Raw genomic sequence first — 27,974 nt, forward strand, 5'->3', positions numbered from 1 at the left:
GAGGCCAAGAAAATAAACTCTGTCACTGTTTCCCTTTTTTTCTCCATCTATTTGCTGTGAAGGGCTGGAACCAGATACCATGATCTTAATTTTTCAAATACTGAGATTTAAGTCAGTTATTTCTCTCTCCTCTTTCACCTCCATCAAGAGACTCTTTAGTTCCTCTTTGCTTTCTGCCATTAAAAGAAAGAAAGAAAGTGAAGTCGCTCAATCATGTCTGACACTTTGCGACCCCATAGACTGTAGCCTACCATGCTCCTCCACCCATGGAATTTTCCAGGCAAGAGTACTGGAGTGGGTTGCCATTTCCTTCTCCAGAGGATCTTCCCAACCCAGGGATTGAACCTGGATCGCCCACATTGTAGGCAGACACTTTACCATCTGAGCCACCAGGGAAGCCTTTTCTGCCATTAAGGTGATGTCATCTGTATATCTGAGGTTACTGATATTTCTCCCAGCAATCTTCAACCCATCTTGTGGTTCATCCAGCTCGGCATTCCACATAATGTACTCTGCATATAAAGTAAATAAGCAGGGTGAAAATATACAGCTTTGATGTACTCCTCTCACAATTTGGAACCAGTCCATTGTTTCATGTCCAGTTCTATTGCTTCTTGGCCTGCATACAGGTTTCTCAGGAGGCAGGTAAAGTGGTCTGGTATTTCCATCTCTTTAAGAATTTTCCACAGTTTGTTGTGATCCACAGAGTCAAAGGCTTTAGCATAGTCAGTGAAACAGAAGTAGATGTTTTTTCTGAAATTCTCTTGCCTTTTTTATGATCCAATGGATGTTGGCAATTTGATCTCTGGTTCCTCTGACTTTTCTAAATCCAGCTTGTACATCTGGAAGTTCTTGGTTCACATACCATTGAAGCCTGGCATCAGGATTTTCAGCATTACCTTGCTACTATGCGAAATGAGTGCAATTGTGCAGTAGTTTGAACATTCTTTGGCATTGCCCTTCTTTGGGATTGGAATGAAAACTGACCTCTTCCAGTCCTGAGGTCACTGCTGAGTTTCCCAAATTTGCTGGGCTATTGAATGCAGCACTTTCACAGCATCATCTTTTAGGATTTAGAATAGCTCAGCTGGAAATCCATCACCTCCACTAGTTTCATTCATAGTAATTCTTCTTAAGGCCCACTTGACTTCACATTCCATGATGTCTGACTCTATGTGAGTGATCACACCATAATGGTTATCCTGGGCATTAAGGCCTTTTTTTTTTTTTTTGTATAGTTCTTCTTCGTATTCTTGCCATCTGTCCCTAATCTCTTCTGCTTATCTTAGGTCATACCATTTCTGTCCTTTATTGTCCTCGTCTTTGCATGAAATATTCCTTTAGTATCTCTAATTTTCTTGAAGTGATCTCTAGTGTTTCTCATTATATTGTTTTCCTCTATTTCTTTGCACTGATCACTTAAGACTTCCTTACCTCTCCTAGCTATTCCTTGGAACTCTGCATTCAGATGGGTAAATCTTTCCCTTCCTCCTTTGCCTTTGGCTTTTGCTCTTCTCTCAGCTATTTGTAAGGTCACCTCAGACAACCATTTTGCCTTGTTGCATTTTTCTTGATGATGGTTTGGTCACCATCTCCTGTACAGTGTTACAAATCTCCACCCATAGTTCTTCAGGCACTCTGTCTATCATATCAAATCCCTTGAATCTTTTTGTCACTTCCACTGTATAATCATAAGGAATTTCATTTAGGTCATACCAGAATGGCCTAGTGGATTTCCCTTCTACTGGAGGGAGCACAGTCCCACTTTTACCAAAAGGACATTTGCAGGGACAGCTGCTCTTCACTTCAAAGCCAATAATCAGGCCAGGTTGGTGGAAAGGAAAGTTTGTTTGATTTCGGATTCCGGCAACTGGGCTGTTGGGGTTACAGACATCGATCCAAAGCCCGACCCCCCCCCACTTTACCCAGTGGGGCCAGAGCCCTTATAGACAGAAGTGATAGTGGTGCTATATGCAGAAACAGCACAGTCAGCTCTGACAGTCATCTTCAAATTGGTCATCTGTGGTCTGACCCATGTCATCTTGATTGTTTTATGTACATTAGTCTTCAGTTCCAGGACCCATGTGTTTGCATTTCTTGAGGCCAGTACTCAGAATTGTGGCAGCTTATGTCATGGATATATTCTGGCCATCATGTGGTTAACTTCTCCACCTGGTGTTCTAGGATCTATATGGCAGCTGTCAGGATATGGTTCAGAATATTATCTCTAGGCCTTGAGAAAGAGCGGAAGGTCCTTGATTATGCTTAATGACCACACAGTTATTATTTAGTCTCCTTTGACCTTTTTCCTTTGTGTCTACATTTATCAATTCTCTGACTAAACTTATTCTTTGAAGTTTTCCACAAAGAGCAGGGAAAGGACATGGTACAGGGGCAAGGAACAAAGGATTCTGCTCATTTCACCACTCATCAGCAGAAAATTGGGTTAAAGATTTACTAAGCATTGCCCTGCCCACCAGAGAAATACTTTCCCCACAGTCAGTCCCTCCCACCAGGAAACTTGCACAAGCCTCTTATCCTTGTCCATCAGAGGGCAACACAGAAGAAGCAAGAATTTCAATCCTATGGCCTCCAGAATGAAAACTACAATCACAGAAAACTAAACAATGTGGTCACATGGATCACAACCTTGTGTACCTCATGAAACTATCAGTCATGCCATGCAGGGCCACCCAAGATGGACAAGTCATGATGGAGAGATCTGATGATGGAGAAGGAATGGTGAGCCAGTTCAACATTCCTGCCTTGAGAACCCCATGAACAGTATGAAAAGGCAAAAGTATATCATACTGAAGGATGAGACCCCTGGGTTGGTAGGTGTCCAATGTGCTACTAGAAAAGAGTGGAGAAATAGCTCTAAAAGGAATGAAGAGGCAGAGCCAAAGCAGAAACAACACCCAATTGTGGATGTGTCTAGTGGTGGAAGTAAAATCTGATGCTGTAAAGAATAATATTGCATAGGAACCTGGAACATTAGGTCTCTGAAATCAGGTAAATTGGATGTGGTCCAACAGGAGATGGCAAGAGTAAACATGGATATTTTAGAAATCAGTGAACTAAAATGGACGTGAATGGCTGAAATTAATTCAGATGACCATTATATCTCCTACTGTGGGCGAGAATCCCTTAAAAGAAAGGGAGTTGCCCTTATAGTCAACAAAAGAGTCTGAAATGCAGTATACTAAGATACAGTCTCAAAGGTGACAGAATGATCTCAGTTCCCTTACATGGCAAACCGTTCAACATCACCATAATTCAAGTCAATGTCCCAAGCACAAAGGCCAGAGAAGCTGAAGTTGACTGGTTCTCTGAAGACCTAAGAGATCTTCCAAATCTAACATGAAAAAAAGATGTCCTTTTCATGAGGGGACTCGAATACAAAAGTAGAAAGTCAAGAGATACCTGAACTAACAGGCAAGTTTGGCCTTGGAGTACAAATGAAGCAGGGCAAAGGCTCACAGAATTTTGTCAGGAGAAGGCTCTGGTCTTAGCAAACACCCTCTTCCAACAACACAAGACTTGTTCTCTAGGAGTTGGAAAAGGCAACAAAATGGATTTCCCCCTACAACCTCCAGAAAAGAATGCAGGCCTGCTGGCACTTTAATTAGCCCATTGAACCGGATTTTGAATTTCTGACCTCAGGATATGTAAACTAATGCATTGGTGTTGTTTCAAGGCACAAAGTGTTTGGTCATTTGGTGTAGCCACAGCAGTAACTAATACGGACATGGTTCAAATCAGCCCATCTCCGTTTGTGGCATCATAGATGTTCCTCTCTCTGCTGGACTGTTTCTCTGACCTCAGAGGCTGGCGGTCCTCTTGAGGGTACCCCAACAGTGTACTTGTCTCTTAATTCCACTTTCTTCAGCAACTGGCCAGTTTTGTGGTCCTCATTACAGCAAAGTCTTTGAAAGCTGTGTCTACTCTGTTTCTCACTGATCTCTTAACGCCACTTCTTGAACCCACTCTACTCAGAGTTTGCCTTCACCACTCTATCAAAGCTGCACTTGACCTTGCCAAGGTTAACTGCCAAATCCAATGGTCAGGTTCAGTCTTCTCTTACTTGCCCCCTTGCAAGAATTGGATTCTTTTCTCCTCCAATCATTTACTTCACATGCCTTCTAAGAACAGTCCCTCCTACCTCACTAGTCTCTTCTTCTCTGCCTCTCCTGCTGGTTCCTCAACATTTTTTTTTTTTTTTAAGAAAAAACTAACTTCTCAATGCTGGATTCTCATGAATCTACACTCACTCAAGTATACCGTATTATCTCCTATTTTCTACTTTCATGGCTTTAAGTGGCAACTAAATTTGAGAAACCACAAATATAAATATTTTATCTAACCCTTTTCTCTAATAGACTTGCTGCTAAGTCCGACTCTGTGCGACCCCATAGACGGCAGCCCACCAGGCTCCCCTGTCCCTAGGGTGCTCCGGGCAAGAACACTGGAGTGAGTTGCCATTTCCTTCTCCAATGCATGAAAGTGAAAAGTGAAAGTGAAGTCACTCAGTCGTGTCCGACTCTAATGACCCCGTGGGCTACGGCCTACCAGGCTCCTCCGTACATGGGATTTTCCAGGCAAAAGTACTGGAGTGGGGTGCCATTAATATCCTACTATATGCATGCATCTTCACTTGGATACCTAAAGGCATCTCAAAGATACATGTCTGTAATTGAACTCATAATCTTCCCACAAAAATGTGCTCCCCTACATTGTCTCCATCCAAGAAAATGGCATCTCCTTTTCCTATCCCTTAAGCACAAACGTTGGGAGTCAGCTTTGATTCCCCTCTTCCTTTCACTTTACATCCAATGTGTTAGACAATCCAGTTGATGCAGCCCTTAAAATATATCCTTATTTTAACAACTTTGACTGCACTTACTGTTCCTTCTGTGGTCCAAGCCAACATCATCTCTCACCTAGATTGCTGTAGAGTCCTAAAAGAGGGCTCTTTTTTCTCTTTTTCTTCTCAAAATAGCAACAAGGGTAATTTTTTTTGAAGCATGTCTATTTATGCAACTACTCTGCTCAGAACCCAAAATATCATTCTCCATTTCCCTCAGAGTAAAGTCCTTTCAAAACCCCTTGTGACATAAACCCTATGGCGCCACTACTTTTCTGGCATATCTTCAGCTTCTGTCTCTGCACCTCACTAAGCTTCACCCACATCAGCCAGCTTCAGTTAAGTTCAGTCTCTCAGTTGTATCAGACTCTTTGCAACCCCATGGACTGCAGCACACCAGGCTTCCCTGTACATCACCAGCTCCCTGAGTTTACTCAAACTCATGTCCATCGAGTTGGTGATTCCATCCAACCATCTCATCCTCTGTCATCCCCTTCTCCTCTCACCTTCGATCTTCCCCAGCATCAGGGTCTTTTCAAATGAGTCAGTTCTTCACATCACGTGGCCAAAGTATTGGAGTTTCAGCTTCAGCATCAGTCCTTCCAATGAATATTATGGACTAATTTCCTTTAGGATTGACTGATTGGATTTCCTTGCAATTCAAGGGACTCTCAAGAGTCTTCTCCAACACCACAATTAAAAAGCATCAATTCTTCACTGCTCAGCTTTCTTTATAGTACAACTCTCACATCCATACATGACTATTGGAAAAACCATAACTTTGACTAGATGGACCTTTGTTAGTAATGTAATGTCAGCCAACTTGCTGTCCCTTCAATGTTACATAACACTTGTCCTTCTTGAACTTAGTATTTTCTGTTCCAGAGTAATGAATGGAGCCACTGCCTCTATGTTGTAAGGCTGTTTCTTGTACAAATGAAAAGTGTGGGATGAAGGGTAGTTGGTGTCTCTGCCTAACGGATGTACAGAAATGAGAGAGATTGTGCAAAATTATCTCCTACAGGCACTTACTCATTTCTAACAGCTAAGTCCTCCTGAATTCATTCACAGTCTTATCCTCCAGTAGGCTATCGACTCAAGAATTTCTCATTTTAATTGATATTTATTGATAAACATGTGTTACTAAAGAATATTCAGTAAAGTTTTGCTGAATTAATGAGTGAATGACAACCAATGAATCAATGGCAAAATATATAAAAAGTCATCAAAATGCTAAGCATGGGCAAAAAAAAGAAATTAAATAAAAGAATAAGATATGCTGCTTTATAGAAAGCAAAATATAATATTGGATTTTTAAGTCATATTTTTATTTTACCAAGATAATTATGCTAAGTTAAAAATAAGTAGAAAGCTTGTAATTGAAAATCTTTTCCCTTTGTAAATGAAAACACACACACACATTTCTACAGGAAAATCATAAGGAAAAGGCACCAAATTTAAGTATTATTAAATAGGTTAATCACAGCTTATCTTTGTTCTCTATCATTTCCTTTCAACTTTCCAAACTTTGTGTAATTTGCATTTTTTAACTATCACAAAAAAAGTATTCTAACTTTGAAGCCTTTATTGTTTCATTAACTGTTTATTTTTATAAAGGAAAGGCAAACTTTCAAACATTCAGACATTTAAGCACTTCCACCAAGTACAAAAATCCTCTTCATAGTCCTAGAAGCAAGTAATTCTCAAAGAACCACAGTGAGAGCTGAGAGTCAATATTCTTCAGAAAATGGATAGCCAGGCTGACCAACACCACTGAAAGAGAGGAGGAGGATTAACTTATTAAATCTGCCATGTTGTCAAAAACTGCTGCTCGATAGATGCAGTCAGGATATATTTGTCTAAATATACAAACACGTCCCTCGTTCTCCCCCAACAAGCACACCTGCAGATGCCTGCTCCATGTGCACACGGCACCTGCACGTCCAGTCCCAACATTCACATGTGATATTCACTCCACAGTGACAGGTAGTTGGACTCAGGTTACAATTTATATGAGCACACAAGACTTAGGGCTAACTGTGTAAGTCATTTCAAACACAGGTAGAACTTCTTCAGTCCCTAGTTGATGAAAAGGTGCACAGTGAACAAATTAGCTGCCCTTTACCACACATCCATGGATAAGCAAATACTGAGCACTCCAAAAATACAGAGCACCTCCAGTAAAGAACTTGTCATCTGTAGGAGGCTACCATGCACACCTGAATAATTATACAATTCAAAGTGGGATTATTACATTTTTAATTTAGTCAAACATTGGTTATGCAGTAATCACTATTACTGCTTTTTTCACTTTTCCCATGTTTCTACTTTTTTTCAGAATTTGTCTTTTTCAATTTGATTGACAAAAGAGTGCATTCTGAGCAATTTCAAGTACCAGGAGCCTGGCTCAGTACCTGAGCCCACAACAGAGTACAGAAATGTAACTATCCACCTTTTTTTCAATTATCATGTCTTTTATCAGAAGCATGATAGCTGCTATAAAAACAGTAGGGAGAGTTTTGAAATCTTTCACTGGAAACAAAATCTTCGTTTCACCAATAATTTGTATTCCCTTCTCTCTAAACTCCCTTCCAACATCTCCCTGTATGATTAGCCTTCTGTCCCTTCAATCCTGACATCTTCCTGCAGTAATTGCTGCTGCTGCTACTGCTGCTAAGTCGCTTCAGTCGTGTCTGACTCTGTGTGACCCCATAGACAGCAGCCCACCAGGCTCTCCTGTCCCTGGGATTCTCCAGGCAAGAACACTGGAGTGGGTTGCCACTTCCTTCTCCAATGCATGAAAGTGAAAAGTGAAAGGGAAGTCGCTCAGTCATGTCTGACTCTTAGCGACCCCATGGACTGCAGCCTACCAGGCTCCTCCGTCCATGGGATTTTCCAGGCAAGAGTACTGGATTGGGATGCCATTGCCTTCTCCACCTGCAGTAATTGGGCAGCTGGAATTCAATGTTAGTGACTAATTCAAAGTCAAGAGGGTAGGGGCTCCCCATGAGATGGACCCCTGATGGACAAATGCAACACTCATGTGAGTCTTGACTCAAGAAACCAGAGAGACCCAGACGATCTTACCTGAGTGTGTCCTGCTAAGCTGTCACTTACTGGAGGGTCAGTTAAGCTCATGATCTACTTGTAATTCAGTTTTGCGAAATAACAAGGATGAAGACATGGGAGTTGTGATAGGGATGAAAGGGCAGTGAAGAGATCGATTTGTAGGAAGCAGATGGTGTCTTGGTGAAGAAATGCCCATAAGAGAGAATGTCCACCAGACACTTAGGGGACAGGGTGGGGCAGGCCCATGTGACATCATAGCACTGATGGATGTTGGCCTTTCTAGGACTCTCCTCCATAAAAAAAATCTACAATACATTTTATAGTTGTGTTGGAATTAACGTGATTGCGAGCTTCCTAGGTGGCTCAGTGGTAAAGGATCCACCTGCAAAGCAGGAGACATGGGTTTGATCCCTGAGTCAGCAAGATTCCCTGAAGAAGGAAATGGCAACTCACTTCAGTATTCTTGCCTGGGAAATCCCAGGGACAGAGAAGCCTGGCCGGCTACAGTCCATGGGATACCAAGAGTTGGAAATGACTGAATGACTAAAAACAACAACAAAACTTGAATGCAATTCATGATGGATTCATTATCATATAGTTATTATTAATATAATAATTTTCCACTGATGTAGAAAGAAATAGAGATTAAACATGTTCACAGGACCCTGAAAGAATACAAGCTGCAGGCACTGTGCCCTCTGTGTTTCCTGGGCCCCTCAGCCTTGAGAGGAGGTACACCAGCACAGGATTAGGGGCTACTGCTGCTGCTGCTGCTAAGTCACTTCAGTCGTGTCCAACTCTGTGTGATCCCATAGACTGCAGTCCACCAGGCTCCCCCAACCCTGGGATTCTCCAGGCAAGAACACTGGAGTGGGTTGCCATTTCCTTCTCCAATGCATGAAAGTGAAAAGTGAAAGTGAAGTCGCTCAGTCGTATCCAACTCTTAGCAACCCCATGGACTGCAGCCTACCAGGCTCCTCCATCCATGGGATTTTCCAGGCGAGAGTCCTGGAGTGGGGTGCCATTGCCTTCACCACAGGGATCAGAGGCAAAAAGCAGTGAATTCACCACGACCTCAACTCAGTGATTTTATTGATGGGCTGGCCTGGGCCCCATCAATTTCTCTTGGTCAGAGAGAGAGCCCTAGAGGAAATCTCTGGTATGAGGTCTACAGGAACTCTCTGGTTTACTCCTACTCTAGAAATCAACACTATTTTCCTAGATTTAAGTTTTTAAAAAGCTAAGCTCTCCTGCTGACCAGCCTGCTACAGAAGGCAATGGCACCCCACTCCAGTACTCTGGCCTGGAAAATCCCATGGACGGAGGAGCCTGTTAAGCTGCAGTCCATGGGGTCGCTAAGAGTCGGACATGACTGAACGACTTCACTTTCACTTTTCACTTTCATGCATTGGAAAAGGAAATGGCAACCCACTCCAGTGTTCTTGCCTGGAGAATCCCAGGGACAGGAGAGCCTGGTGGGCTGCCGTGTATGGAGTCGCACAGAGTCGGACACGACTGAAGGGACTTAGCAGCAGCAGCAGCAGCAGCAAGCTCTCCTGCTGACCTGCCTGCTACAGAAAACAGTATTTGTGGGAAACATCGACAAGTCACTTACAGGTGAAATTCGTAATATCTTATATTTCTGTTGAGGCCATCGATTGCCTTCATGTCTTCTGGAGTCAGTTCAAAGTCAAACACCTGGAAGGAAAGAAGAATCACATTGACCTCTCCCCCAAGGAGCTGGCCTCCCCCTGGGGACTGGAGGACTTTCCAGCTGGATGCAGACAGAAAGAGGGGACAGGGAAGACGTGTCTGTCCTCAGTTTCCAGATGAATAAGCCTGGGACCCTCTGCTGAGTTCTCACCTCTCCTTCCCACACCTTCTCCTTCTCTGTCTACCTCCCAAACATTACAGTGCATCAGTCGCTTATCTTTCTAAGTGAATTACTTGAGACAAAAAACAAGAAATCTAAAATCTTTTTTTTCCAAACACACTGCTTTTAGACACACCTGACTTGATACCTGAACCTGAGCTGACATTAGACTGATTGCCTCTCCCCAACACACCCTAAGGGTGACAGCATTCAGCTGAAGCAATGTGGGAAGGAGGCTCCCCTGAGAAAGCCTATTCAGGAATCTGATATCAAACTACTCATTATCTATGATTGAATCTAAAAAAAACTCTATGTATATACCTTCCTGGAGAAAGTTATGAGAAGTGTTTGAACATTAAGGAACAACAAATTATTAAAAATTCACGTCATAACAATGAAATACAAAGCTCAATTTTGTAAAGAAATTCATTTTCTCCGAAGTGATCTCTTGTTTCAATGCAACATGAACCAAAGACTTAAACACATATTCTGTTGTGGAAGGTGGTATAGTGGTACTGAATTTTAAATAAGAGAAGAGCTAGTCAAAAACAGTCAAGACATCCTTAAAAAAGAAGAAAGTACCATGCTGAAAAGCAAAACCTATTTTTTACTTCAGTAACACAGTACAGAAATCGTTAAATAGAAAAGAGTGGGCAGAAATGCACTTATGGACCCTTGATATGTGGCAGAGTTGACAATGAAAATGTGGAAATGGGCAGTTGTTTTTGTTATTCAGTCACTTAGTATGTCCGACTCTTTGTGACCCCAAAGGAAGAGGTTTTTTTCCCCACTCACTGACTGAGAATCATATCACTGTGCTGAAAAGAAGACTAGGTTAGTTGCCTTATTCTAGCCAATAAAAACTATACAGAGAAGTCTTCAGGCTCCTCTAACAAGAGCCACATCCACCTGCTAAAGCAGAACTCCCGAGCTGCTCAGCACTGAACTCCAAATGCACAAAAGAGCCCAGCCTGGAGGACAACAGCTTAGCTGAGCGCAGGCTGATTTTCAAACCACAGATTCAGAGATACATACATGAACTCCACATTAAATCCTGAAACTGGGGAGAGTTTCCTGTACAGCTAAGGGCACAATAATGGTCCCCTACAAATAAATCAAAAGAGAAACAACCTAGCTAAAGTGGACAAAGTCATTAAGAGGAACTTCACAAAGACAGAAACTCAAGAAGATTAAATGTATGAAGACGAAAACCTATTAGTATTCAGGGAAATTCTAAATAAAACCACAATGCTTTGGAAGCTAAAGATTGCTGCCATAATTTTTGTGCCCCCAAATTCACATGTTATGATGTTAAAAATGGAGGCTTTGAAGGAGGATTAGGTCATGATGGCAGAGCCCTCACAAATGAGATTTCAAGAATATCATATTCATATAAGAGATTTGGGAGAGCTCTGTTTCCCCTACAACATGTAAAGATACAAGGAGAAGCCTGTGACCTGGAGGAGAGCCCTCACCCAACCACACAGGTACCCTGATCTCAGATCTACAGCTTCACAACTATAAGAAACAAATTAATTTTTTTCACAGCCACTCAGCCTGTGGTGTTTTGTTAGAGCAGTTCAAACAGTCCAAGAAAAATCACATGATGCAATATTATCAATTGAAAACAGAGACTAAGATATTTTCCTTAGGAACCCTCTGCCCACAGCCCTGCTCATCACCTGTATGTTCTCTTTGATCCACTTCTTGTTGTTACCCTTGGCCAGAACCACAACCCCACGTTGAATCTGGTAGCGAAGGGCAACCAAAGCTGCTGTTTTCTTGTGCTTTTGGGCAATGGCAGAGAGAACCGGGTCCTCCAGGAGAACGGGGTGATTTGGGTTCACCCTGGAAGGAATTTCAGAAATGCTGAGGAGCTGAGACTATGGAGTTTCTAAGGAGGCTTCTCAAACAGACCAAGTAGGTCCACTCTAGACCAGTGCTTCCCAAAGTCTGGTCCAGGGACCAGCAGCATCAGCATCACTTGGGATTTTATTAGAAATACAAATTCCATGGCTGAGCTGAGGACAACTGAATCAGAACCTCAACTGAGTCACTTCCCATTCTGTGTTTACAGAGCTCTGCAGGTGATTCGGATGCATTATTGAGTTGAGACCAGAATGCCAAATTGTGGATTATTTTCTTTAATTCTCAGGGGTTGTTTTTCTTCTACAATCAAGGGCATGCATAGAGAAACAGTAGGGAAAGCCCAGGAATTCATTTTAAATTTTACTTTTTAAGGTATTGATAAAAATTGAGTAGTCTCAAAAATAAGAGACGTTTATTTCATCATTATTTTTTTAGGATGTTCACAGAAATGCTTCAAATTGAAATGTTTTCTATCATGATATACCGAGCAGTTACATATTATCCAAATTTTAGATATAAGCTAAGTGAGGCTTGTAACATCTATTTTTACAAATGTGTTCATTAGTTAATAAGTAAATCATGACATCAGCCTGTGTCTCTGGTCTCAACTGGGGGATTATATATAGATTTCAATACAGACATTTGTTATTGATGAGTCTACAAGCTAATACAATGTAGAAAAAAATGTCTGGGTGATGGGAAGATAAAAGAGAAGGATTAATTTCATCCCACCCCTCTCTCCCCTCTCCCTATGAGAGTTATCTGAGTACTGTGTTATTTAAATTATTTCATCAAAAATTGAATTTCAGGGAAACTCCAGATGTCTTCATTAGGATTCAATACCATTCTTTTACTCTCTGGGATCCCAGAGCAGCATAGGCAACAAGAACAATTTCATGTGACTTGCAGAAATCCAACAGTTTGCTCTGGTTGAGATAAGGGTGACATTCCACCTGTAGAATGCCCAAAGAGAAGAGTGTCAGATTATATGCAAAGGCAATATTAATATGAAAGAGAAAGAGTAAAAGTTTTCAAAGGCTAAAGGGAAGACTAGAACATTAAATGAAAACTGGAAATGTCAACATTTACAGAGAAACAGAGAAAAGTGTATTTATACATTTAATTTTATGATAGACATGGATGAGAGAAACAGTCCATTATTGAGTAATCAAAAGCTGTGCTGTACATTTGACTAGATGTTCCTGAGTAACTATTTCATAAACTACTACTATCACCTTGAGCCTTTAACTTCACCCTCGAACCTGGATGATTTTCATCACCTCCAACACATTTTTCTGAACTATGCTCCCTGTTTAAGACTCATAAATGCTGAGACAACTAGACCAAGAATTCAGACACCAGAACCCCACACAAAGCCTTAAAAACCATCTCAGCTGTTTTGACTCTTTATTAATTTACTTCTGATTCCATGTTTTCATCATCTACCTTCCTGTATGCAGTTCTCTTCAGGGCACATTTCCCTCCATCTGCTCATCCTTTCATCTCAGGGAAATGCCTCCTTCCTCTAGTTCTGAGTTCTACGCACAGTTTAGAAGGAAGGCATCCCACCTTTTCCACCCAGACTGTCAAGCAGAGATACTGCTACAGATTCTATTCACACTATCCAGAGAGGCTCTGCTCTCTAGAATCCTCTGACCCACAAAGGTCAGATGAACAGGAAGGGAGGATAGACAGACATCTGGCTCCAGTGCAAGAAGGAGGTTCTGAAGAGCAGGAGGAAGAGGAGCCGAGCCGCTCACCTGGTTGCAGACGGGCTTGTACTTGAGCCCCGGCTTGTTCAGGATCTTCTCCAGCTGCTTGTGGTTGAAGTTGGATACCCCGATGGACTTGGCCAGCCCTGCCTCCTTACACTTCTCCAGGGCCTGGGAGGGAGAGGTGGTAAACAGTCATGAACAGTCACTTGGAATGGGCAATAGAATAAGAATAAATGCTGAAAAACATCAGTAATCACACTCATCCATCAAGAATTACCCTTGACTATCAAGAAGAAAAATTGGGAAGAAGGTCATGATATAAAAAGAAAAACTACTGCTTCTGCCTCAGAAAAACTCCAGAGAAGATATATCACATGGAAGGGAAAAGATAACTCTCTACACTGTCCCAAATTCTCCTCCTCCATTCCTCTCTGTGAACATTTCAGCAATGGTTTCCTCTCCACAACCCCAGCATCCGTGCCCTTAGACTCATGGAACTGCTGACTCTGATGGTCCAGAGCCCATTCTCACAGGTAGAAGAAATGAAGGAGGCTCCCCCTCTTCTGGTTCCTCCCCTGGTTCTCTCCTCCCTGGACTCACCTCCCACGTGTGACAGAAATCCACTGAGTCAAATATCAGTTTTCCATTTTCATCTTTTGGGTATAATTCCTCCCCTGGCTAGAATAGAAGCACTTATTTTAGACATGTCACAAAATAATTTCTCTGCATTTAGCCAGGCTGTCAGGCACCAGGGATTAAACCTCCATCAGGTAGGTTTACAAATTTCTAAATATTAATATTTGCAAAGTGATTTGCATATTTGGAGTTCTCAGCAATACCTTTAGGAAGGAGGCTTATTCCAATCTCTTACACTCAATATATGTTGTAATAAATACAATTTTTCTAGGTCCTAAAAGGGACTCACCATGACTTCTCTGAACTTTGTCTGCTCCTTGTACTTGCCTATTTTGAAATGCCTTTTGGGCCTGGAAATGGCAGTAAGTTACATGACATAATTCCCAGAATAAAAATTGCAGTTCATATGGCTAGATATCAGACTTTCTTTTCCCTCTGAGCATCAGGCGCCCTACGGCAGGCATGTGAACCAGCAAGGCTATCTTTAGGTGGATATGGAATGTGGACGATCCACACATGCTCTCAAATATTCATGACCATGAGCCTCAAACTGCCCCAAGGTCATATTTGCCTCCAATGGAAAATGTTCAGTAAAAAATAAAGTAACTCATGAGTAGTGTCCTGATAAGGGATAGAAGAAAGGAGACATTTCTGAACACCGCTGCAAATCCTCAAAACTCTGTGTCTGGGACTTGCCATCTACATAGTCCACTAAGCTATTTTGCATTAGATGGTTTGAGTTTATTTCTGTAACTTGAAACCAACAGTTCTAAGTAAACCACCATTCTTTTTGTTTTTTTAAACTTTACATAATTGTATTAGTTTTGCCAAATATCAAAATGAATCCGCCACAGGTATACATGTGTTCCCCATCCTGAACCCAAACCACCATTCTTAATGGCTAAGTGCAGTCTACAAACCTCATCGTGAAGACAGGCAAGAGTGTAGGCAATGTCCCCCAATTTCCTATACAGTTAAGAGGTTTGACTCACCCAGAGGAAGCACCACCAAATATGCTCAACTTGAAAGAGTAAAAGACAAGATTAACTCATCATGTTCAGTGTAAGGCAGTGTCATGCTCACCACAGCTGAACCAAACTCTTGGTTCATGAAATCCCCAGACACTCAGGAGTCATAACAAGAACTGTGTGCAGAACTGGCTGATTTCTATTTCCTTTAACTTTTCTGGCAGAGCCTCAGATTATTAACTCCTTTCAAAAAAACTCAGTAAAAAAAAAAATCACAAAGGATTATTTGGGGGATTCTACTCTAATGTAATCATCCTTTCAACCTACTAAGGAAAATCTTTATTCAACTATCCCTGCAAGTTGATACGCATTCTAACACAAGATATAACATTGATGTGATCACACAAATTTCTAACCTTCAGAGCCAGCGGATAATGCATAATATAGAGATCGACATAGTCCAGTTGAAGATTTTTCAGTGACTTTTCCAAGGAAGGTCGGACCAACTCTGGTCGAAGGGAAGTCAACCAAAGCTGCAGAGGTTAAAGAATGAAAGTTGCATTAATAATACACAAGGTAACTTTTTTCTTTTTTTTGAGGCTTGTGGGATATTACTTACCCTACCAAGGATGGAATCCTGGCTCATGGCAGTAAAGCACAAAGCACATTGAACCACCAGGGAACTCTAACACTTTGGGAATATACCAATGATCATAGTTCCCCAATCAACTCCACCAAAGGATCCTATTATGTAATTGTCATCTGGGCACAATCACTTGCACATCTGCACACACACAACACACACCATACCTTTGAAGTGCAGAATATGTCTTCTCTCTTCACAGTGCCATCTGCAATCTTGCTTTGAATGGCCTGGCCAATCTCCTCTTCATTTTGGTAGACATGAGCACAGTCAATATGGCGGAACCCAACCTCTATAGCGAATGGGGTGAATTCTAGAGCTTCCTTCTTAGCAACCTACATAAGCAACAAAGGTAGAAGTTGAATATCCACATGATTAAGAGATTGCTAGGCACAAGCTTTGATATTCCCAAGAATCAAATTTTTTCTGTGTCTTTGGTTAGTTCTGTATGTATAGTGATGAACCCATGACAGTTTCCCTTAATATTCCTAATAAGTAATTAAATTAACACTAGCCAGGACCCTTCAACTTCAGGTGATCAGTGGCTGATTGCTAGTATCAGAGGACAGCAAAACCACCTTTAGGTTCAGTGATTAGATGAAAGAGCCCAAAGGACTCAATAAAATGTTGTAGTCATGAGTATAATTTATAATGTGAGGTGTTTGAAGCAAAATGATCAAAGTTACAAGGTGCCTGGTAAAAGTATCAAGAACCAAGGGGAAAGCTTCTGAGGCTTCTATCTACCAGTGAAGCCACACAGAATACATCCAAAAAAAAAAAACATTATTTTTTTCAAGGTGTACAATGTGATGTTCTCATATGTTATTCTTGTTATTCACTTGCTCAGTCGTGTCTGACTCTTTGCAACCCCGTGGACAGCAGCACCTCAGGTTTCCCTGTTCTTCATCATCTCCCAAAGTTTGCTCAAACTCATGTCCATCAAGAGAGTGATGCCATCAACCCTTCTCATCCTCTGTCCCCTTCTTCTCCTCTTGCTCTAAATCTTTCCCAGAATCAGGGTGTTTTCCCATGAGTTGTCACTAGCATCAAGTAGCCAAAGTATTGGAGCTTCAGCTTTAGCATCAGTCATTCCAAGGAATATTCAGGGTTGATTTCCTTTAGGATTGACTAGTTTGATCTGTTGGCTGTCAAAGGGACTCTCAAGAGTCTTCTCCAACATCACTGTTCAAATGCATCAATTCTTTGGTGCACAGCCTTCTTTATGGTCCAGCTCTTACATCCATACACGAACATGACTACCTGAAAAACCATAGCTTTGACAATATGGACCTCTGTGGGCAAAGTAATGTCTCTGCTTTTTGATACGCTGTCCAAGTGTTATAGCTTTTCTTCCAAGGAGCAAGTGTCTTTTAATTTCCTGGCTACACACTATTCACAGTAATTTTGGAGACCAAAAAAAAAAAAAAATAGAGTCTGTCACTGTTTCCATCAGTTCCCCATCTATTTGCCATAAAGTTATGGGACAGGATGCCATGATCATAGTTTTTCAAATGTGGAGTTGTAAGCCAGGTTTTTCACTGTACACTTTCACCTTTATCAAGAGGCTGTTTAATTCCTCTTCACTTTCTGCCATTATGGTGGTGTTATTTGCATATCTGAGGTTCCTGACATTTCTCACGGCAATCTTGATTTCAGCTTGAGCTTCATCCAGCCTGGTATTTCTCAGGATTGTACTTACTCATATAAGTATCCATTCTTAATAATTACCACAAGCAAGATAGTTAACACCATCACCTCACATAGCTACCTTTTAGAAGTACTTGTAAGAAGATATAGATCTGGTCTCTACAAAATCTCAAGATGTAGCCCATTATTTTTAACTATAGTCAACTTGCTGTACATCAGGTCTCCAGAATTATGCATCTTATAACAGAAGGTTGTACCCTTGACCAACATCTTTCCATTTTTCCCAGGCTTGTCACCAGCTTCTGGTCACCATACCTCTACTCTCTCTGCTATGAGTACCACTATTTTAGATTCCACCTACAAAGAAATCATGCAGTATTTGTCTTTCTATTTCTGGCTTACTTCACTTAGCTTAATGTTCTCCCAGTTCTTCTGTGTGATTAAAAATGGGTTAACTTTGTCTTCAGTGCTCAATAATATTCCATTTCTTTTTATGTGATTTAGAATCTTTCCCATTTCAAGGAGGTAGATAATTGGTAGACTTCTGCTGGGTCTAGTTCTGGTTTTTCTTAAATGCACAGACATTTGGGGATGGGTTTCTCTGGTGGCTCAGACAGTATAGAATCTGCCTGCAATGCAGGAGACCTGCATTCGATCCCTGGGATAGGAAGATCCCCTGGAGAAGGGAAAAGCTAACCACTCCAGTATTCTGACCTGGAGAATTCCATGGACTGTACAGTCCATGGGATTGCAAAGAGTCAGACACGACTGAGTGATGTTCACTTTCGGGGATGTACCTGGGAATGAGCCCATGAGCTTCAGTAACAGCCCTGTCCCTTTTCTCTCCTCAACCCAATGTGCTCTACAAAGTAAACAAGTTCTGTCTTCTATCTGCAAAGTGTCTCTTAATAATTTTTCCAGTTTATAAATTAGAATAGCTTGTCACATCTATTCTAAAGGCAAGATAGACAGCAAACTTTCTGGCTTGCAGTCTAAAGACTTGTCCACTAACCCCTCTTATGACCAAGCACTGCAGACCATACTTTAATAAAAACACATTACAGGGAGGAGCCAAGATGGCAGAGCAGTAGGATGGGGAGAACACTTTCTCCCCCACAAATTCATCAAAAGAGCATTTAAACGTAGAGTAAATTCCACAAAACGACTTCTGAATGCCGGCAGAGGACATCAGGCACCCAGAAAAGCAACCCAACTCTTCAAAAGGAGGTAGGAAAAAATATAAAAGACAAAAAAAGAGACAAAAGAGGGAGGGGGAGTTCCGTCCCGGGAAGGGAGTCTTAAAAAGAGAGAAGTTTCCAAACACCAGGAAACCTTCTCACTGCCGAATCTGTGCCGAGCTTTGGAAGCACAGAGGGCAACATAACAGGGAGAAAAAAATAAATAAACAATTAAAAATCGCAGATTGCGAGCCCTACGGTAACTCGCCCAGCGGAGAAGCAGCGCTGACGCCTGCACACGCCATTAGCAAGCGGGGGCTGGGCAGGGAAGCGAGGCGCGGGCTGCGTCGCTTAGAGTAAGAATCTGGCCCGAATGTCCTGAGCGCTATCTGAGCGAAATAATTTGGCCTAGCAAACCAGACTGTGGGATATCTACCACGCGAAAAGCCAGCCCTAACCTAAGACACCGCCAGGCCCGTGCACGGAACAAAAGACTGAACAGAGATAGCCGGCTTCAGACCTTCCCCCTCTGGTGACAGGCAGCCAGAGCTGGAAGGGGGCAATCGCAGCCCCAGAGAGACACTATCTATAAAACTGTAAGCAGGCTTCTTTGCTAACTAAAACTTCTTGGGGGTCTGGACGGTCAACATCTGCCTGAGAACGTGCGCCAGTTTTACACCCAGATAACCGAGTGGTGGGGAGGCGATAAGTCGCAGCATTGGCGCTCGCCAAACACCTCATCACCTGAGCTGCTCGGACCTGGGAAGAGCACAAAACGCAGGCCCAACCGAGTCTGCGCCTCTGAGGACTACCCGAGTGCCTGAACCTGAGCGGCTTGGACCTGGGAGGTCAGCCCAGGGCCGGCCTCTGATTGTTCCCGGCGGAACAACCGAGAGCCCGAGCAGTGTGGGCAGGGAGGCTATACACGCCGTGAGCAGGGGCAGACCCAGTGTGGCTGAGGCACTGTGAATGCAGGCCAGTGTTATTTGTTTGCAGCATCCCTCCCGCCCTCCCCACAGCACGACTGAACAAGTGAGCCTAAATTAAAAAAAAAAAAAAAAAAGTGTCCTCCACCGTCCCCTTTGTGTCAGGGTGGAAACCAGACACTGAAGAGACCAGCAAACAGAAGAAGCTATAACAGAGGGAAATGCCTTGGAAGCTACAGGCCATAGATTAAAACTCTGTGGTTACTATGGACTACATAGGAAGGGGCCTATAGATCTTGAGAAATATAAGTCGAACCAAGGAACTAGCCAAAAATGAACTGAACCCACAATACTCACAACAAAACCAGAGAAAGACCTAGATATATTTTTACTATTTTTATGATCAATCTTTCTTTCTTTTTTTTTAAATTTTTTTTAAAAAAATTTTAAGTCCTCTATTGTCCTTTAATTTTCACTTTTAAAACCTATTACTTTGCAAAAAAAAAAAAAAAGACCCTATTTTTTTTTCTTCTTCAGCAAACTTCATATATATATTTTATAATTTTTTGACCGTATTTTGTTTTTTTTTTTTCTTTTTCTTCTTTTCTTTAACATTGTATTTTTGAAATTCCAAACTCTACTCTAGATTTTTAATTTTAGCCTTTTGGTATATGTTATCAATTTTGTACCTATAGTTTTTTTTATAATTTCTGTGACTTTTTTTTTCCTCTGTTTCTTTCTCTTCTTCTTTTATATAACATCATATATCTGCAATTCCAAACTCTACTCAAGATTTTTAATTTATACTTTTTGGTATTTGATATCAATTTTGTACCTGTATTTTCTTTATAATTTTTACGACATTGTTTTTGTTGGTTTGTTTGTTTTCTCTCTTTATTTTTCTTCTTCTTTTTTTAACATTGTATTTTTGAAATTCCAAACTCTACTCTAGATTTTTAATTTTTGCTTTTTGGTATTAGTTATCAATTTTTGTACCTGTAGTTTCTTTATAATTTTCGTGACCTTGTTTGCTTTTCTTTGTTCATTTTTTCTCTCTTTCTTTTCCTTCTTCTTTTCATTAACATCATATTTTTGAAATTCCAAACTCTACTCTAGATTTTTAATTTTTGCTTTTATGTATTTGTTACCAATTTTGTACCTTTAAGAACCCAATCTTCAGGACCCATTTTTCACTAGGGAGCGAGATTACTGGCTTGACTGCTCTCTCTCCTTTTGGACTCTCCGTTTTCTCCATCAGCTTGCCTGTATCTTCTCCCTAACTCCTCTCTACTCTACCCAACTCTGTGAATTTCTGTGTGTTCCAGATGGTGGAGAACACTTAGGGAACTGATTACTGGCTGGATCTGTCTCCCTCCTTTTCATTTCCCCCTTTTATCCTTCTGGCCACCTCTGTCTCCTTCCTCCTTCTTCTCTTCTCTGTATAACTCCGTGAACATCTCTGAGTGGTCCAGTTGTGGAGTGCACATAAGGAAGTGACTACTGGCTAGCCCACTCTCTCCACCATTGATTCCACCTCATCTCATTTGGGTCACCTCTAACTCCCTCCTCCCTCTTCTCTTCTCCATGTAATGCTGTGAACCTCTCTGAGTGACCCTCACAGTAGAGAAACTTTTCATCTTTAACATAGATGTTTTATCAATGGTGCTGTATAGAAGGAGAAGTTTTGAAACTACTGTAAAAATAAGACTGATAACTGGAAGTAGGAGGCTTAAGTCCAAACCCTGACTCCAGGGAACTCCTGACTCCAAGGAACATTAATTGACAGGAGCTCATCAAACGCCTCCATACCGACACTGAAACCAAGCACCACACAAGGGCCAACAAGTTCCAGGGCAAGACATACCAAGCAAATTCTCCAGCAACAAAGGAACACAGCCCTGAGCTTCAAGATACAGGCTGCCCAAAGTCACCCCAAAACCATAGACATCTCATAACTCATTACTGGACATTTCATTACACTCCAGAGAGAAGAAATACAGCTCCATCCACCAGAACATCGACACAAGCTTCCCTAACCAGGAAACCTTGACAGGCCACCTGTACAAACCCACACACAGCGAGGAAACGCCACAATAAAGAGAACTCCACAAACTGCCAGAATACAGAAAGGACACCCCAAACTCAGCAATTTAAACAAGATGAAGAGACAGAGGAATACCCAGCAGATAAAGGAACAGGATAAATGCCCACCAAACCAAACAAAAGAGGAAGAGATAGGGAATCTACCTGATAAAGAATTCCAAATAATGATAGTGAAATTGATCCAAAATCTTGAAATTAAAATGGAATCACAGATAAATAGCCTGGAGGCAAGGATTGAGAAGAGGCAAGAAAGGTTTAACAAGGACTTAGAAGAAATAAAAAAGAGTCAATATATAATGAATAATGCAATAAGTGAAATTAAAAACACTCTGGAGGCAACAAATAGTAGAATAATAGAGGCAGAAGATAGGATTAGTGAATTAGAAGATAGAATGGAAGAAATAAATGAATCAGAGAGGATAAAAGAAAAATGAATTAAAAGAAATGAGGACAATCTCAGAGACCTCCAGGACAATATTAAATGCTACAACATTCGAATCATAGGGGTCCCAGAAGAAGAAGACAAAAAGAAAGACCATGAGAAAATACTTGAGGAGATAATAGTTGAAAACTTCCCTAAAATGGGGAAGGAAATAATCACCCAAGCCCAAGAAACCCAGAGAGTCCCAAACAGGATAAACCCAAGGCGAAACACCCCAAGACACATATTAATCAAATTAACAAAGATCAAACACAAAGAACAAATATTAAAAGCAGCAAGGGAAAAACAACAAATAACACACAAGGGAATACCCATAAGGATAACAGCTGCTCTTTCAATAGAAACTCTTCAAGCCAGGAGGGAATGGCAAGACATACTTAAAATGATGAAAGAAAATAACCTACAGCCCAGATTATTGTACCCAGCAAGGATCTCATTCAAGTATGAAGGAGAAATCAAAAGCTTTCCAGACAAGCAAAAGCTGAGAGAATTCTGCACCACCAAACCAGCTCTCCAACAAATACTAAAGGATATTCTCTAGACAGGAAACACAAAAACGGTGTATAAATTCAAACCCAAAACAATAAAGTAAATGGCAACGGGATCATACTTATCAGTAATTACCTTAAACGTAAATGGGTTGAATGCCCCAACCAAAAGACAAAGACTGGATGAATGGATACAAAAACAAGACCCCTACATATGTTGTCTACAAGAGACCCACCTCAAAACAGGGGACACATACAGACTGAAAGTGAAGGGCTGGAAAAAGATTTTCCATGCAAATAGGGACCAAAAGAAAGCAGGAGTAGCAATACTCATATCAGATAAAATAGACTTTAAAACAAAGGCTGTGAAAAGAGACAAAGAAGGTCACTACATAATGATCAAAGGATCAATCCAAGAAGAAGATATAACAATTATAAATATATATGCACCCAACACGGGAGCACCGCAGTATGTAAGACAAATGCTAACAAGTATGAAAGGAGAAATTAACAATAACACAATAATAGTGGGAGACTTTAATACCCCACTCACACCTATGGATAGATCAACTAAACAGAAAATTAACAAGGAAACACAAACTTTAAATGATACAATAGACCAGTTAGACCTAATTGATATCTATAGGACATTTCATCCCAAAACAATGAATTTCACCTTTTTCTCAAGCGCACATGGAACCTTCTCCAGGATAGATCACATCCTGGGCCATAAAGCTAGCCTTGGTAAATTCAAAAAAAAAAAAATCATTCCAAGCATCTTTTCTGACCACAATGCAGTAAGATTAGATCTCAATTACAGGAGAAGAACTATTAAAAATTCCAACATATGGAGGCTGAACAACACGCTGCTGAATAACCAACAAATCACAGAATAAATCAAAAAAGAAATTAAAATTTGCATAGAAACGAATGAAAATGAAAACACAACAACCCAAAACCTGTGGGACACGGTAAAAGCAGTCCTAAGGGGAAAGTTCATAGCAATACAGGCACACCTCAAGAAACAAGAAAAAAGTCAAATAAATAACCTAACTCTACACCTAAAGCAACTAGAAAAGGAAGAAATGAAGAACCCCAGGGTTAGTAGAAGGAAAGAAATCTTAAAACTTAGAGCAGAAATAAATGCAAAAGAAACAAAAGAGATCATAGCAAAAATCAACAAAACCAAAAGCTGGTTTTTTGAAAGGATAAATAAAATTGACAAACCATTAGCCAGACTCATCAAGAAACAAAGGGAGAAAAATCAAATCAATAAAATTAGAAATGAAAATGGAGAGATCACAACAGACAACACAGAAATACAAAGGATCATAAGAGACTACTATCAACAATTATATGCCAATAAAATGGACAACGTGGAAGAAATGGACAAATTCTTAGAAAAGTACAACTTTCCAAAACTCGACCAGGAAGAAATAGAAAATCTTAACAGACCCATCACAAGCACAGAAATTGAAACTGTAATCAAAAATCTTCCAGCAAACAAAAGCCCAGGTTCAGACGGCTTCACAGCTGAATTCTACCAAAAATTTAGAGAAGAGCTAACACCTATCCTGCTCAAACTCTTCCAGAAAATTGCAGAGGATGGTAAACTTCCAAACTCATTCTATGAGGCCACCATCACCCTCATACCAAAACCTGACAAAGATGCCACAAAAAAAGAAAACTACAGGCCAATATCACTGATGAACATAGATGCAAAAATCCTTAACAAAATTCTAGCAATCAGAATCCAACAACACATTAAAAAGATCATACACCATGACCAAGTGGGCTTTATCCCAGGGATGCAAGGATTCTTCAATATCCGCAAATCAATCAATGTACTACACCACATTAACAAATTGAAAAATAAAAGCCATATGATTATCTCAATAGATGCAGAGAAAGCCTTTGACAAAATTCAACATCCATTTATGATAAAAACTCTCCAGAAAGCAGGAATAGAAGGAACATACCTCAACATAATAAAAGCTATATATGACAAACCCACAGCAAACATTATCCTCAATGGTGAAAAATTGAAAGCATTTCCTCTAAAGTCAGGAACAAGACAAGGGTGCCCACTTTCACCATTACTATTCAACATAGTTTTGGAAGTTTTGGCCACAGCAGTCAGAGCAGAAAAAGAAATAAAAGGAATCCAAACTGGAAAAGAAGAAGTAAAGCTCTCACTATTTGCAGATGACATGATCCTCTACATAGAAAACCCTAAAGACTCCACTAGAAAATTACTAGAACTAATCAATGACTATAGTAAAGTGGCAGGATATAAAATCAACACACAATAATCCCTTGCATTCCTATACACTAATAATGAGAAAACAGAAAGAGAAATTAAGGAAACAATTCCATTCACCATTGCAACGGAAAGAATAAAATACTTAGGAATATATCTACCTAAAGAAACTAAAGACCTATATATAGAAAACTATAAAACACTGGTGAAAGAAATCAAAGAGGACACTAACAGATGGAGAAATATACCATGTTCATGGATTGGAAGAATCAATATAGTGAAAATGAGTATACTACCCAAAGCAATTTATAGATTCAATGCAATCCCTATCAAGCTACCAACAGTATTCTTCACAGAGCTAGAACAAATAATTTCACAATTTGTATGGAAATACAAAAAACCTCGAATAGCCAAAGCGATCTTGAGAAAGAAGAATGGAACTGGAGGAATCAACCTACCTGACTTCAGGCTCTACTACAAAGCCACAGTTATCAAGACAGTATGGTACTGGCACAAAGACAGAAATATAGATCAATGGAACAAAATAGAAAGCCCAGAGATAAATCCACGCACATATGGACACCTTATCTTTGACAAAGGAGGCAAGAATATACAATGGATTAAAGACAATCTCTTTAACAAGTGGTGCTGGGAAATCTGGTCAACCACTTGTAAAAGAATGAAACTAGAACACTTTCTAACACCATACACAAAAATAAACTCAAAATGGATTAAAGATCTCAACGTAAGACCAGAAACTATAAAACTCCTAGAGGAGAACATAGGCAAAACACTCTCTGACATACATCACAGCAGGATCCTCTATGACCCACCTCCCAGAATATTGGAAATAAAAGCAAAAATAAACAAATGGGACCTAATTAACCTAAAAGCTTCTGCACATCAAAGGAAACTATTAGCAAGGTGAAAAGACAGCCTTCAGAATGGGAGAAGATAATAGCAAATGAAGCAACTGACAAACAACTAATCTCGAGAATATACAAGCAACTCCTACAGCTCAACTCCAGAAAAATAAAAGACCCAATCAAAAAATGGGCCAAGGAACTAAATAGACATTTCTCCAAAGAAGACATACAGATGGCTAACAAACACATGAAAAGATGCTCAACATCACTCATTATCAGAGAAATGCAAATCAAAACCACTATGAGGTACCATTTCACACCAGTCAGAATGGCTGCGATCCAAAAGTCTACAAGTAATAAATGCTGGAAAGGGTGTGGAGAAAAGGGAACCCTCTTCCACTGTTGGTGGGAATGCAAACTAGTACAGCCACTATGGAGAACAGTGTGGAGATTCCTTAAAAAACTGGAAATAGACCTGCCTTATGATCCAGCAATCCCACTGCTGGGCATACACACTGAGGAAACCAGAAGGGAAAGAGACACGTGTACCCCAATGTTCATCACAGCACTGTTTATAATAGCCAGGACATGGAAGCAACCTAGATGTCCATCAGCAGATGAATGGATAAGAAAGCTATGGTACATATACACAATGGAGTATTAGCCATTAAAAAGAATACATTTGAATCAGTTCTAATGAGGTGGATGAAACTGGAGCCTATTATACAGAGTGAAGTAAGCCAGAAAGAAAAACACCAATGCAGTACACTAATGCATATATATGGAATTTAGAAAGATGGTAACAATAACCCTGTGTACGAGACAGCAAAAGAGAAACTGATGTATAGAATAGTCTTATGGACTCTGTGGGAGAGGGAGAGGGTGGGAAGATTTGGAAGAATGGCATTGAAACATGTAAAATATCATGTATGAAACGAGTTGCCAGTCCAGGTTCGATGCATGATACTGGATGCTTGGGGCTGCTGCACTGGGACGACCCAGAGGGATGGTATGGGGAGGGAGGAGGGAGGAGGGTTCAGGGTGGGGAACACATGTATACCTGTGGTGGATTCATTTTGATATTTGGCAAAACTAATACAATTATGTAAAGTTTAAAAATAAAATAAAATTAAAAAAAAAAGAAAAAATAAATAAATAAAAACACATTACAAAACCCCAGGATACATTACAAAATCTGGCCTGTAAGACTGTATCTTATCCCCTCAAGTGATACTAAGGTTCCCATCAGAAGTTTCCAAGCAGAAACAGAAGCACAAGGCAAAACACAGCTGGAGTGTTTCTTGCCTGGCACCAAGCAGGTATCCCACAGTAGAAAAGCAATTCTCTCCCATTACTTTTCAGTCACTTCATCTTCAGGACCTTCCACCTCAAATACTTCTCTGGGTCATGTATTATTGGAAGCAGGAAAGAGCTCTTGAACTAATAAAACGTACAGAGAAACCTTGCAACTGCAGTCACCCACAAAGGAAAGCAGCTGACAGTCAGTGATCTTGACAGCCGAGTCTCACCTCTTCTGCCAAGCTGGGAAAGAGACAGAAACTGGAGGGGAACCCAGGCCCAGAATAATCTACAGGTGAACACAGTTTCATACCCTGATGCAGAGTGAAGACTGAATGCTCTCTCCTCTTTCATAGGGCATGGTTCTAGCCTGGTTAGTGGAACAATGTGATCCTTCCAGAGTCACACAGGAGCTCAGTGCTTGACAACCCAAGTCCCTTTCACTCATGTTACATCCACTACTATTTATATCTCGACCTACAACTGCTACTGTTACCTCTGGAGGTGCATAGGTTCCAAATCCCAGGACAGGAATGAAGTGGCCGTCATTAAGTTTCACTCTCTGGCTTTTGGGATCCATTGCCTATTTCTCCTTGGAGTATGCAGACTGATGTTTTTCTTCTTCCTTCACAGGTTAGGAATAACAGGAAGGTAACACCCCAGCCGCACCATCCAATGTTAGCAGATATATCGTTAAGAGGAACATGATTAAACCAGTTCCCATTGAGTAAGAACAGGATTGAAATCAGTTAGCTTGTTTGCTTTTTTTTTTTTTTAGCAGTAAAACACTATGATATAATGATGATATGTGCTGAATAATTATTGACCATATTTTAGACTAGAAACTTCCACAAGAGCAGTATTTTTTATTTTTCTATTACAAAGCCAATCTCAATCAAACATCAGTTGAAACAACAGTATTACAGTACAAACACACATGCATACACAAATCACACAATCTAAAAGTGTTTAATAATCATTTTTGAAAATGTTATCCTTTAATAAAGAATCAAAATTTCAAATGAAAATAAATTTGCCTTTTTACATTTTCCACCAGCAAAATTATTATGCTTTACAGACCTGACTGGTGAAATCCTGAACATGATATAGAAACCAGACATTTTGCCA

At 40.6% G+C, this 27,974-nt stretch overlaps 1 protein-coding gene and 1 long non-coding RNA gene across 3 annotated transcripts; both read right to left on the reverse strand.

The window, feature by feature from the left end:
* Positions 1–6,451: 6,451 nt before the first annotated feature.
* Positions 6,452–11,726, reverse strand: LOC123464898. Its single transcript, XR_006639982.1, has 3 exons — positions 11,489–11,726; positions 9,549–9,631; positions 6,452–6,637 (listed from the first exon to the last, which is right to left on the reverse strand). It is a non-coding gene; the product is annotated as an uncharacterized LOC123464898 (long non-coding RNA).
* Positions 11,727–12,485: 759 nt separating this feature from the next.
* On the reverse strand, positions 12,486–27,533 carry LOC102416534 (dihydrodiol dehydrogenase 3-like). Of its 2 annotated transcripts, XM_025264103.3 has the most exons (6): positions 27,343–27,441; positions 15,805–15,972; positions 15,411–15,527; positions 13,991–14,068; positions 13,436–13,558; positions 12,486–12,628 (listed from the first exon to the last, which is right to left on the reverse strand). In XM_025264103.3, exons 1-6 carry the CDS (start codon positions 27,424–27,426, stop codon positions 12,512–12,514), a joined length of 687 nt encoding a protein of 228 aa, XP_025119888.3. In that variant the 5' UTR covers positions 27,427–27,441; the 3' UTR covers positions 12,486–12,511. The 2 variants fall into 2 exon arrangements, with proteins under 2 accessions (XP_025119888.3, XP_045018634.1); XM_045162699.1 differs by lacking the exons at positions 12,486–12,628; positions 13,436–13,558; positions 13,991–14,068 and having other exon boundaries at positions 15,336–15,527; positions 27,160–27,533.
* Between the last annotated feature and the right edge of the window lie 441 nt (positions 27,534–27,974).

Source organism: Bubalus bubalis, chromosome 14 (genome assembly GCF_019923935.1).
Source record: "Bubalus bubalis isolate 160015118507 breed Murrah chromosome 14, NDDB_SH_1, whole genome shotgun sequence".
Lineage (NCBI taxonomy): Eukaryota > Metazoa > Chordata > Mammalia > Artiodactyla > Bovidae > Bubalus > Bubalus bubalis.